The sequence below is a fragment of the Empidonax traillii genome, unplaced genomic scaffold (genome assembly GCF_003031625.1).
Source record: "Empidonax traillii isolate 1590-97213 ecotype Southwest subspecies unplaced genomic scaffold, ASM303162v1 scaffold1302:size208794, whole genome shotgun sequence".
Taxonomy (NCBI): domain Eukaryota; kingdom Metazoa; phylum Chordata; class Aves; order Passeriformes; family Tyrannidae; genus Empidonax; species Empidonax traillii.
In genome coordinates, this window is record NW_020956495.1 from 186,134 (window position 1) to 200,155 (window position 14,022).

At 34.7% G+C, this 14,022-nt stretch overlaps 1 protein-coding gene across 2 annotated transcripts in view; it reads right to left on the reverse strand.

Annotated features, from left to right (window-relative positions):
• The window catches only part of CSMD3 (CUB and Sushi multiple domains 3), a 188,369-nt gene extending 176,856 nt beyond the window's left edge, over nucleotides 1-11,513 (reverse strand). For both annotated transcript variants that reach the window (XM_027906492.1, XM_027906493.1), the window contains exons 1-3: nucleotides 11,328-11,513; nucleotides 4,307-4,445; nucleotides 2,191-2,378 (exon numbers count right to left, since the gene is read on the reverse strand). In XM_027906492.1, coding sequence (XP_027762293.1) covers nucleotides 2,191-2,378; nucleotides 4,307-4,445; nucleotides 11,328-11,481 — 481 coding nt within the window. In that variant the 5' untranslated portion in view covers nucleotides 11,482-11,513. The remainder of the gene's footprint in view (nucleotides 1-2,190; nucleotides 2,379-4,306; nucleotides 4,446-11,327) is intronic.
• Between the last annotated feature and the right edge of the window lie 2,509 nt (nucleotides 11,514-14,022).

Below are 14,022 nucleotides of genomic sequence, written 5' to 3' on the forward strand. Positions count from 1 at the left end.
GAGGATAGTGAATTATATTGAATAGGGCTTGCTAGGCCTGGGCCAGGTCCCAGCCTATTGCAATGAATTGTCTCTCTGGAATTGACAGTGTGACAAGATACTTTTCCCAAATATTTTATTAGTTTTTCAGGATTCTGCACTTGTTCAGAGTTGAAGTACCAAAATATTGGAGGTGCCCGCTGTCCTTGATTCTTGTCCATAGTATTACATGCACCCTACCACTCATAACTATCCAGCCTCAGGGCAGATCTCTGGGCAGTATTCCTAAATAGTTGTTTAACTTTAAACAAAACCTGAGATATATTCAGGAGACATAGCAACATGAATGCACTGGTTTGAACATCCCGAGGAAATTCAAAATTCTGAAGGGCTATTGAAAGTAGCTGGAGGGGAAGATGAAGGTGAAGAAGAAAGGAAAGCTGAAAGAGTGGGGCAAGTGTTACACCTTATCTGCCCCACAGATTGGCTCTCTGAGCAGAAAATGTAAATGGTGTGATAATAAATAGGTTTTCAAGAGATGGTTCCCTAAGTACAGAGATGACAGCAATGCTGAGTAAAAATAGCATAGTAATCTCACAAACATTATATATTTTACCATATCATAAGCCAGTGTTACACAGTGATATCCCTCATCCAGCTCCCAGAGGTAAATAAAAGAGAACATTTAGAGAAAGTAAGTTTTTAAATAACACAACTCTCAGAACAAGCACAACAACTCTGAGAATTAATCAACATTGTGACCAGTGACTTTTAAACTAATATAATGAATGCTTAAAACAAGTTTGTTTTAACATGCTCTGGTCAGACCTGCAGTCAACTCAACCTTTCAAACTCCATGTTGAGCACCATAAAGGTCTGTTGTGGTTTAACCCAAGTTAGCAACCAAGCACCACACTCCTTGATCACTCAGGATGGTGGGATAGGGCAGAGAATCAGAAAGGTAAAACTGAAAGAACTTGTCGATTGAAAAAAGGACAGTTAAATAGTTCAAATAAAATCTAATAATAATAATAATAAAAATAACAATAGAAATAATAATAAATTGAAATAAAAATGAAAGTGGGAAAAAAAAAGAGAGAAATTAAATCCCAGAAAAACAAGTTATGTAAATGAAAAACAATTACTCACCACCAACCAACCTATGCCCAGCTGGTTCCTAAATAGTGTCCCCCAGGCCAGATTTCCCTTTAGTTTGTATGCTGAGCTTGAGACAACACCATATAATATGGAATATCTCTTTTAACTTTTAAGGACTGGCTCATACTGTGTAAACTCCCTTTCCATCAGTAGAATCCCATGACTTTAGAAAAGTATGAGACTTCATGCGTTTTCCAAAGTAACAAATATGTCTTTCCCTTCCTTCCTAATTGCTATCAGAATAAATGGAGAAGAAAATAAGACCAAGGAGGTCTATACCAGCAACTTTCTTATTTTCCCTCTGGTTGTCTTTACAGATTATTGAATATTTTCATATTTAGTTACTAGCAAATATTTCTGTTTCTCAAGCCATGTAGAGGCAGTTATGAAAGTTACTACTGATTATACATTTGCAAATCTATATTTTCTTTTTTACTGTTTTATGACCTTAGGCAGATATGTCTGAGACAAGAAGACAGCTCTACTATTGTCTATGATACAAAGATCTAGTCAAAATATTTTTTTATTTCCAATTTTGGATGCCTTCTTGCACATCATTTCATCTTGCAGAATCCTAAATGCACATAAGTCAACATGACCTACTATATTACATAAAAATAAACTTTAAATTCTGGATAAAACACATATATATACTGTTAAGTTTTGCCACTGCATCATTATTTTTGAAACCTGTAAACTACTGTCTCATTTTTGTTCACAGAATCATAGACTCTTAGAATGGTTTGGGTTGGAAAGGACCTTAAGGATCATGTAGTTCCATTACCCCTTGCCATAGGCAGTGAACCTTCTGCTAGACCAGGTTACTTAGAACCCCCATCCAGCCTGGTTCAAAAATTATCATGTGTCAGGTATATGAAATCATATTAGAAGCTCTATCTTAAGTTAGCAAGGTTATAACGTTATACACATTATCATACTCTTAGGCAAAACAACAACATTACCAGGTAGAAAACTTCAAGAAATTCCAACAGATTAAAATTTGCACTTATGCACTGAACTTTTTAAATAGAAAAGAAAAAAAATTTTACTTACCTTTGTACTCTAAGTGGAATCCAGTAAAACTAACAGATCCGTCACTCCGAAAAGCTAGATGCATAGTATTTGAACTGCTTTCTATCCTCTCTGGCAGTTTACTATCTTGAAAGCTCCCAATTAGTGGGCTATTACTGTCTGGCCCATCATAGATATAAAGAAAATCATAATTTGGTTCTATACTGAAGCTGGAGGGAAAAAAAAAAAAAAAGAGAGAGAGAGAAATGTTAGATAGAATATACTTTGCCTAAGATTTTCACTCTTGTTAGCTTAAATTTGAAGTTTAATATCACTGTTTTCATAAAAGGAAAACAAAGCCACCACTGTCAGAAAAAAGGTTTGTAGAAGTGTTTTAGTAGAAAATAAAGAAATACCACATTATTTGTTTCTCTCTTTAGAAACAATATTTCACTGCTGACCAGAAAAAACACCCCACAACCAGACCTTTTTCAATAGAAAAAAAGAATTAATAGAATATTTCTAAAGCTCTAGAAAAATAAACAATGTAGAACTATTAGAACCCTTTGCAGAAATGCTTTATGATATAATACAGTCAACTGTAGAGTAGAGAATACACAGCTTCTAATCAGACTGAAACACTTGCACACAGAGAGGGGATGATCTTCCCATAACTGAGAGCAAGAAGCATTTTGCCTGTAATCAGTTTAAATACAAAGATGTAGTATTGAAACCTCATCTTTTGAACAAAATTATAGTTAGTTAACTAACTTAACTAGTTAAGTTTGAATTTAATTTTAAGTTAAGGGCAAGAGTTAACCAATTTTACTTACAAGATTGTCCCTGTACAAAAAAAATGTTTTTTAAAAAGGATTCTTAGTAAAAGAATGAAAATCCAAACTATGTTGTCTCTAAAGTAGCCCTTGACTGAAATAAATGTAGGCATTGAAGACCTTATAGAGCTCCTTTTTTAATATTTTTAAATATTTCCTTACAAAAGAAATGCAAAAGTCAAAAGTCAACACCTTTGATTGTTAAAGTGCTACAGTTTGTTTTGAGTTTAAAAGGATTAGCTGGAGTAAGTTCCAGTAAAAAGCCTATTTAACATCACTTAGTAGAGTGTTCAGTTTCTCACTCTGAAACTGTCTGTGTGTTGTAAATGAGGCAATTCTCAGTAAGAATGCAGTCTTCTTTGACCAAGACTGAGCTTCTCAGCTTCTGTCAAAAACCACAGCAATTGACCATATATAAGTGCTACTGCACAATAGAAAGTTCCTTAGCAACTTACATTCTGAAATTACCAACAAAATTAAATAATAAATTATGTAAATATAATAGAACAATTATTTCCCTAGAATGAATTCACTAAAACACATATCACTGAGCACCAAGAACAGAAAACTATATGACCTATCTCACTAAAGAAGTCATCACATTAGCACTGATCAGAATTATAAAGACACTATTATAGAACATCCAGCATAAGAAGAACTTAAATACTTACATCACAAGTACCATTTTTACCTTTTCTGTGACATATTTCCCAGTTGGAATGCATATTTTTTATACATAATAGGTATAATAATTTGCATCCTGTGTTACATACAGTGAATTCAGCAAAAGTTCCTCTGTGGATTCTATTAAGGTCAATTTATTCTTGCATTGTAATTAAAGAAAATTCTAGAAAAATTCCATCTAATAACCAGAACATCAGGAAGTATCTTGTTGAAGGATCCTGGAATGATATGGACTAATAAAACTAAATGTAAAGACAGCTTTTGAAATTTTGCCTATATAGCTGGTGTCTCTAACAAAATGTGGGTTTCACCATTAAAGACCATCCTGGTTGTAGAGAGTTCAGTGAGTTACTCCATCCATGCTGCCTTCTCAGGAATTCAATCTTATAAACTGAGCACCATCCACCTTGACATTAGCCAGTGCAAAGATAGTGCTTTAAAGTAAACAAGAGCAATGAGTTCCCAAGCTCCACTGGTCAGTGTATTGAGTACTCTTTTGGATTTGTTGTGACTGGTAACAAAGATAACAATTATTAATCAGATTGATAGTCATACATATGTTACTCTACAAAACTCTGAACAACTGCCAATAATAAAGTTATAAACATGACTTTAAAAATTATGAGTAAGTAGCAGATTACCTGATAAATGCTAATGATATAACATAATCATTATTTACAGTGATAGTCCAGTCACAATCTCTGCTGTGAGGATAAGGATGAGGGAAGTTTGGTGAAAGTATAAAACCTGAAGAGCCAGTCAGGTTTCCTCCACAGGGAGCTGTGAATAAAAATAGATTGAATTTGAGAAAAGAAGGTAAGAAATAAAGAAGTCACAGCAATCTGTTCACTGACATTTAATGTCCTCCAAAAGTTAAACGAAAAACAACTGAAGCTTTAATAGAAACAACCCGTCCATATATTCACATTTCACCTTAGACAAATTGTAATATTACTAAGTGAAACACTCGTTTTTGAACTCTGTGTCACTTTATTTGCTTGCATAATATTATGTCAAGGCTTTTTTGAATACACTGTGAACTTAAAAAATGCTCTGGCTACAGACTTAAAAAACTTGACTGGGTAAGCTTTCCACTTTCTACTTCTTATTAAAGGCATTCTAAAGAAAGATTGTTAGACTATGAAATATGATCTACTTACACTGATAATGTAATTACCTGCCTTTTCACCAGACAACACTCAGTAGTAATTCAGATCAAGATGGATATAATACAAATTTAAAAAAATTCAAATAATTGCAGTCTTCAAACTCAGAGATAAATAAAATAGCTTTCAAGCACAGTCAGAGTGAAACAACTGCATTTGTCTATGTGATTATTGAGGTTACTAAAAGTTGTGGGGTTTTGGTCCAGAAATATAAATAGTAAAAAGAATGAAAGTATAAATAAATCTTGTTCTTCAGCATTCTTTATGTGACACTTCATGTCTCAACAAGAGAATGAGCATGTTTTCTAAATATTTTTAAAAGAACTTTTAAAAATGTTATTAAAAAAATTCTAGATAAGATTTATAAGGACTTATCATTTTACAAACTTTAATTTAATTTAATTAAGTGATCATCTACAGTTCCCAGGTGAGTAATTGATGACTCAGGTTTTCTGTGACAGAGATTCTGTAACTGTGAGCTCTAAGGTTATTTAAATCACTTATAGAACCATACAGATTGAGTCCAACTGTAAACCTAGCACTGCCAAGTTCATCACCAAACCATGTCCCTAAGTGACACATCTACACATTTTTTAAATACTTCCAGGGATGGGGACTTGACCACTTCCATTGGCAGCCTGTTCCAATGCTTGGTAATCTTTTTGGTGAAGAAATTTTGTCTAATACCCATCTAAACCTCCCCTGGTGCAACTTGAGTGCAACTCTCATCCTGTCATTTGTTACTTGGGAGAAGAAATTAACACCCACCTCACTACAACTTTTTTTCAAGTAGTTGTAGAGAGCAAGAAGGTTTTCCCTGAGCTTTCCTTTCTCTAGGCTACACAATCCCAACTTCCTCATCTGATCTTCAGGAGGCTTGACCCCTCACCAGCTTTGGACTCGCTCCAGCACCTCAAGGTCTTTCTTGCAGTGAGGGCCTCATAACTGAACACAGGATTCAAGATGCAACCTCTCAAGTGCCCTGTACAGGGGGACAATCACTGCCCTCAACTGCTGGCCATACCATTTCTGATATAAGGCAGGATGTCATTGGCCTTCTTGGCCACCTGGGCACACTGCAGGCTCATGTTCAGTTGGCTGTCAACCAATGCCCTCAGGTCCTTTTCCATCAGACAGCTTTCCAGCCATTCTTCTCCAGCCAGTACCAATGCATGGGATTGTTGAGATCTAAGTGCAGGACCCAGCACTTCATCTTATTGAATCTCTTACAGTTGGCGTGGCCCATTGATCCAGCCTGTCCAGACCCCTCTGCAGTGTCTTCTTCCCCTCCAACAGATCAACACTCCTGCACCACTTAGTGATGTCTGTGAACTTACTGAAGGTGTGCTATATCCCCTCTCCCAGATCATCAATAAAGATGTTGAACAGGACTGGCCCCAGTACTGAGCCCTGGGAAACACCACTAGCAACTATCAACCAGCTGGATGTAAATCCATTCACCATTACTCTGGGCCCAGCCATCCAGCCAGTAGTTTACCCAGTGAAGAGTTCACCCCTCCAACCCATGAACAGTCAGTCTCCATGAGAATGCTGTAGCAAATCAAAGTCTTTACTAAACTCTGGGTAGTCAACATTCCCTGAGCAAGCGTTCTTGTCGTACAAGGAGATCATGTTAGTCATTCAGGACCTGCCTTTAATAAACCAGTGCTGTCTAGGCCTGATCTCCTGGTTGTCTGGTATGTGCTGTGTGATGGCACTCAAGATGATGTATACAGATCAAGATGATATGTACAGGTGTTACTCAACCTAGTGGGAAATATACACAGTATTTCCTTATGTCATGAGAAATACCGTATCCAGCTCCAGGGCCCCCAGCACAAGGAAGACATTGATCAGTCAGAGCAGGTCCAGAGAAGGGATGGTCAGAGGGGTGGATCACCTCTCCAATGAGGACAGGCTGAGATAGATGAGATTGTTGTGCCTGGAGAAGAGAAGGCTCCAGAAGACTTTACAACAGCCTTCCAGTGCCTAAAGGGAGCCTACAAGAGATCTGGACAGGGACATTTGATGAGGTCATTCAGTGACAGGACAAGGGAGAAGGGTTTTAAATTGAAAGGTAAGTTTAATAAGAGATTCTTTACTATGAAGGTGATGAGATACTGGAACAAGTCCAGAGAAGTTGTGGATGCCACATCCCTGGAAGTGTTCAAGGTCAGGCTGGATGGGGCTTTGAGCAATCTGGTCTAATGGAAGGTGTCCCTGCCCATGGTAGGAGGATGGGAACTAGATGGTCCATCCCAAAGCATGCTATGATTCTATAAATTAAATCACAAGTCATGTATGAATTCAAGTACTGCAAACAGAATGCTTAAGTAGATTAATGCATTTATAGTTGCAGTCTATATGAGTGTAGTCTTTCTACATTTTAAATATTTTTTAATATTAAAAGGGAGTAAGTCATATGAATTCCAAAATCACCATTTTGGAGTAAAAACAGTTAAAAGCTGAAACAACTCCTTGCTCAAGGAACACAAAAATATCATAAATCAATAGTACTAGTAAATGCATAAAATATATTTTCCAGGCCTAGTACAATTTGTTTTGTTTTTCTTAATAACTGCCAAATACAATTTTTATCACAATAAATCCCTCAGATATTTTCAGTTGCTAGAGAAAATATCATTAGCTACAGGAGAACACACTGGAGAAGTTTCATTTAGTATGAAACACGTTTACAAGAAGGATAACAATTCAAAAAATTAAAATTCGTATTGTTTAAGAACATCTGTCATTTAATATTCTTTTGTCACAATTCTGAAATAAGTAAAATGAAATTATTACAAAACAATATGCTTCTTTTGACTGAAAACTTTCCTTTGACTGTAAAAGAGGTCCCTGCAACCTTCTGTCTTGTTGAAGTAAAAGTTCAAGCAAAAGAGGAGCTGTGAGGTTGTATGGAATGTAAAGGCTGGTCATCAGCTGGAACTACTGCTCTTCAGTATAACCCTCTAGACTCCTCCCCTCAAGTGCTTTAATAGTTCTGGTTGCACTATCTGCATATCTCAAGAATGAAAATTTTAAAAGTAGCAATGAAGATATTTAGGTCATTCACTGTAATCAAGCTTCACTGAAATGACCACTAAACTGTATGAGTCTGATGATATTTTTCAGGTATCTTGAAGGGACATATGATGATATAAAGAAGTTAAACTGCTATGACCTTGCTCCACACTATGTTCTGCCAGTGTCTGCATTCCTGATACTTTCCTGATGTTTTGTTTGGTTTAGCTCTCTGTTATATCTCATATATCTCATTGATAGAATATTTTCATATTAGTAACTTAATTTTTTATGTACTTGTTATTTCTTTACACACATTAGCAGTTACATTTTCTATTTACAGTGAGACTGATTCTTTCATTTAAACTGTCCCAAGGTCTAGTTGATAATCAAAAAGTCTCTCCAGGGAATAAATGAAGTCTGACAGCCAGAATATATTTTATTTCAAGCTATGCCATTAAGAGCAGTAAAAAAAACCCCAACCAAACAAAACCAAAAAACCATCTTCAACTTTATAGAATATCTCCCAGATAGAATTTTCTTCAGATACACCAGTTTCAAGGGTTTTTTTAATTTTTAGTTCATTAGAAAGCAAATTCAGAATGTTAACACCATCTAATGAAAAATGTTATGGCATGATACTTCTTTTTCCACTTTACCATCTTCCTCTAAAGTTGTTTATAGACATTCTCTTTCTCTGTGTGCTTTAATTAAATTTTTGTGTGCTTCAGAATCCATAATTTTCAGGATGCAATGTGTAGAAAGTTATTATTAAGTGCCATAGCCTTATTTTTAACTGAGGACAGACCGGTTCTAAAACAGAGTTTAAAGAACACCCACCTTTTACAAGTATTGGACATAAGACATAAGACTGAACAAATAAAACAACTCCTCTAGAAAGAGAGGTAAATGTCAGTACGTACATTATGAAAAATATAATTTTTTTTATGTGTTATGCAGTGAAAACTAGATGTAAGTTGTGTCAGCTCGTCTTTATAAGCCTCTGTGTAGACACAGTGGTAAGGAAGTGCTGTGCCTAGCTGTCTCTCTGCTGATCTTAGCAGTCATTTTCCCTATGGGAGGAAGTATAGGTTGGGTTACTTTTATTTAAAACCTATTTAATTTCTAGAATGTAAGAAAATATTATTCACCAGCTTTCTGTCCTTTATTTATTTATTTATGCTTTGAATTACTTCTTAACAAAACAAACAGAATGTATGTTTTTGGTTTTTTTTCTAATAAGAGATATTAAATAATCATAGAATGGTTTGAGTTGGAAAGAACTTTAAATATCATCTAGTCAAAACCATCCTAACTGTAAAAATTTTTTTCCATATATTTAGTCTGAAGACAAATTTAAATCATCATAATGAAATATGAAAACACTACTGAAATTTAACTTTATATTAGTGTCATATAGATCACATTTTGAGGAAATCACCACAGAAATTAACTGCTCACAAGATCTTTTACCGAGAAAAACAACAGAAACAAGCAAAACCATGACACAATTTAAAAAAATAATATAATTGCCTATGAATTTCTGAAGAAAGTCTGAAACTTCTGAGAGACAGTCCATACCTCCCCTAAATGTATAGTTAATCTGAATCCCAAAGAGACTTTTTGCAAGCCAGTATTTTTAATATTATCACTGAGAAAACTAAAGAAATAAAATAATTTAAGATTCTGGTATCCAGATGAGATTGGATCCAGAAAATCTTCGGAATGGAAGAAATCTAGCTATTTTTTGCATCACAGACATAAGCCAAAGGACTGCTTTTTGGCAGAGACATGCTCTCAAATTTATACTTTGTCAGAATAGCTTCAGCATAGAAGAGTTTTTAATTATTATCTTTCATTCAAATGCATGAATCATTATTTAGCTCTTTGTAATTTTCCCGTTGCGACTACCTTTGAAGGGAAGATGTTCTTAAAATTTCTTTACAACCAAGACACTCCCACAGGTAGGAACAATTAACAAGTACATTTTAGTTTTGAGCATTAATAATAAGGAGGTTTGAAAAGACACTTTGGAGCATAAAAAGCTAATAAAATAAACCTAGAACACGGTACAAGTGTACACCTCAGGAATTATCCCTGCCTCTTATTCTTCCATCAAAATTATGTTTCTTTTTTCCTAAGTCTTTGATAAACCATGATGATGCTGAAGTTATGTGTAGAGTAAGTTTTGATTTACAGGCATGGAAAGAACATTAACGAAGATATTACAAGTTTGGAAAAAAAAAAATCAATGAACTTCAAGGTGTACTGAAGTACAACACACAATTTTGAAATCTCTTGGCTCCAAGGCAAGATTTACACACTCTACTTTAGTCTATTAGCACTTCATATTCCCCAACAATGTATTATTATAGGAAATCAATAGAAGATAATTTCATGCTTGATATTTAGACAAATAAATAATCATAATAAACATTCTTACTACTTTGTATACAGGAGGTGCATAAAGTGTGGAAATTACCAGTATTAGGTAAATGGATGCATGCAGTTAAAAACCAAGTGTATGCATATTTACACATGTGGTAAGGACAGAATGTCAGGTGAGCACTTACATTTAATGTGTTTAATGATATCATCAACTCAGTAGTGATAATGATTAAATGCAAATGCTGCTTTATAAAAGGGTAATTATTTCTCAGTTGAAAAATATATTTAAAACCCAGTAATATTAAATGAGGCCAGCATGAGAGAATATTTTAACTATAGGGCCTCTTCCTAGAGCCCTGGAATTCATTTTACTTTTTCACTTAGACACCTACAGATGTTATTATTATAAATATATCATTTTCACATATAAGAATTATAAGAGATGAACAATAAAATATTTCTTTACTGAAGTCTTCCAGCAAATTCTTGTCCTCAAGCCCATACACTCACAATACACAGGCAAACATAGTAAGAAGAGTAAGAACAGAAAAAATAACACTTTGACCTCTTAAGTAGAATAGCCAAGACACCAAGTCAGTACTGTAATATGTTTGCAAACACCTGTCTGCAGACTTGCCTAAACAGGGGAGGTGGTGTGCATACATGCGTATGAAAATAGGATGTAGATTTTATTTACAACAGCTAGGGTCAAGTTAAGTTTATTAAAGGAGAGTGTTTGAAAGCTATACAGTGCTCCTAGCAGTTGTAATCTCTGGCAAGTTGCTCCCTGTGATGTTTGTCCAAGATAAGACTATCAGGGATAGTAGTCATTGACATAGACCTTCTTGCTTTCTCTGTCACAGATTATCAAAGTATAAATGATATGGCCCTGAGAGAAAAGGGATGAGAACTATTATAGTAACTACATAGGATAGGTTTTGGTTATGTCCATCAGGGCTTTATGCAAAATAATTTCTCAGATGTGCAGTACTTGTATGTTCTTCAAAGTGAGTTCCTAGAGCAGTGTGATTAATTACATCAGGATTTTTACTTTTAGGAAAGCATTATTTGATTTTTTTCTTCATACCTATACAGACTGGTGGGTTGGGCTGCCAGAAGTACCGATTTTCTACCTGAATGCAGGTTATTCTCTCATCTCCTTGAAGTTCATAGCCAGGGTCACATTGAAAAATAACAGTATCTCCAGGTTCTCTTCCATCCCCATTTCTAGTTCCATTCATGGGGACTCCAGGATCACGGCAGGCAGTGGCTACAGAACCTAGCAGCGAAAGGAAAAAATAAAAATAAATTTTTGAAAAAAGTAATCTTTTCAATCCATTTTTGCCCTATTACATTTTTCTAATTATGAGGCTCTGCAAATTCAAAATTTTCCTAATAACTTCTAAAATTTTGACAAATCCTCCAAACTGAGAAATCTGCTGCTTTAATACTATTATAAATTTTTGCTCCCTTTTTAAGTTATTAAAAGTGCCTAATTTTTCTTTTCTTTTTTTTTTTTTTTTTTATTCTGAGGAGCATTGCAATATGTAAAAAGGAAAGTAGATTTCCTGGTATCCTGGACATCTAGCACTTAGAGCGATTTATAATAAGAATAATGGAAGAAACAGGTTAAGAATTTCAGTTTTTCCAATAAGGTACGCTTGTACACATCCTCAATTCTTCACAATTTCGTAGGTCATAAATATATGTACGGAGTAACATTTAGGAGTGACCTTGGAGTGACCTTTCATTGATCACTCATATCTATACCCTTGCACATGACCTATTTATGTGATAGATTCTAGACAATGCTAGACTTTTATAACGATATCAAAGAAATCACACAAAAAATACACATGGATTTAGTCCGATAGAATAGACATCTATATAAAATGCATAAATACAGATTATTACTAAGACAACACACAATCACAATGTCTACAAGGGAAGTATGAGAAATTTATAGATTTTCCCCCATATTTAATATATTCTGATCAACATATAATTTAACACAATATACACCAAAATATGTAAGCTTAAGTAAAAGGTAAGCATATGAAGGTTTATATAAGTAAATTTTATTTCCTACTTACGTTATAGAACTGAAACATGTATTATAAATAAATACCAAATGTCAGATTTGCCTGTGGAACTAGTCCCACTGAGCTCAGCAATCTGTGCAACATAAATACAAAGTGGCAGTACTGAGATTTAATTCAGATGCCCTCTTTCTGGGGAAGTAATACCAGCAGACAGTAATCCATTTTTCCAAAATCTGTGGGGGTTATGTATTTACAATGTTTTTGAAGAGCAAATCTTGGTCTATATAGGTTATTTCTTTAAAAAAAAAAAACAACAAACAAATGTAATTACCTTTCTTTCCAAAACATGCTAAACACAACATAAAAGAATAAGATCTATAAAGTTATGGGGCTTTTTATGGCGTTGTTTCTCCACATAAGAAATACTGACTACAGGGGGAAAAAGTCCCCACAAAAACATCCTCACAAAAAATCAAGTATGAACAGAAGTAAGGAAATTTTTTCTTCCTCAGTCCTCAAACATTAAAGAAATATTTCTTTAAAATGTTAACTACTGGATAATAAATAAAAGATACTGATTTTTTATATTGTAATGCAATTTATTTTTTAATTTCTGCTTTAGACACAATGGTCATGACTCTTGTTTTTATCTTTAAATATGCTGCTGGGTTTTAATTCAGAAAAAAATATTACTGAAATATGAAATTACTAAATTCATTGCACTATACTAGCAGATCTTGCAAATGTTGCATGCAAGAGAATAAGATACTGGATCTAGATTACACTGGAATAAAATGTCATCAAATATGAAAAGGTTCATAAGACTAAGATCAGAAGTAAAAGGAAAAAAACCCTTAAGGTAAATTTAGACTGAAGTAAGTGGTAAAACCAGACATATATTAACTTGCACCCCTCTCTGCTGAGAACACAGGACAAACTGCATCATTTGACTGGTACTGGCCAGTCAGAGCAGTCCATATTGGAAAGAAACTGCCCACTTAAATACTACCTGCCTTGAATTTGGCATAAACAAGAAAAACACTCCTCTGCTTTATCTAAAACATGCTGGTATCAATTCCAGGTAAATGGGGGCTGATACTTACCCAGAATTTGTAATTGGTCTTGGAGGGCCAAAGAGACAAAGCTGTTGTTATAAAATTTGTTATTGTCTGTAAATCACACTGTTCTTACTAGATTGCATCATTCTGCAAAAAAATTGTGTATGGCTGACAGGGGACATGAAGATCTATTTAGAATTTCTGGTACAATCTGGTTCGTTTTTTTAATCACTTAGTAATTTTTATGCAAATTAACTTTAGAGTATGAGATTTATATGCCAGGCTTATAACCTTTCCCTTATAACCTTTATTTGCCATCTTGCATGCTTGCATGCTTACTCAACCTACCTTTTGCTCTTTTGGCTCTGTAGCAAAATTGGTGAAGCATAGATTGGATACGTGGTGTATGATTTGGATGGAAAACAGGCTGATCTGCCAGGTTCAAAGACTATCCATGATCCAAACCTAGGCAGGAGCTGATTAGCAGCAGTGTCCCTCAGGGTGGATGTTGACTTCAATGTTCATTAAAGATGAGAACAATGAGACAGAGTAAACTCTTGGCAGGCTTACAGACACTGGAGGATCAGTTGATATGCTCTAGTGCAGGAAGGCTATTTTGGAAGATCTCAATAAGCTGGAGGAAAAGCCTGATAGAAACTTCATAAAATTCCAAAAAGGAAAT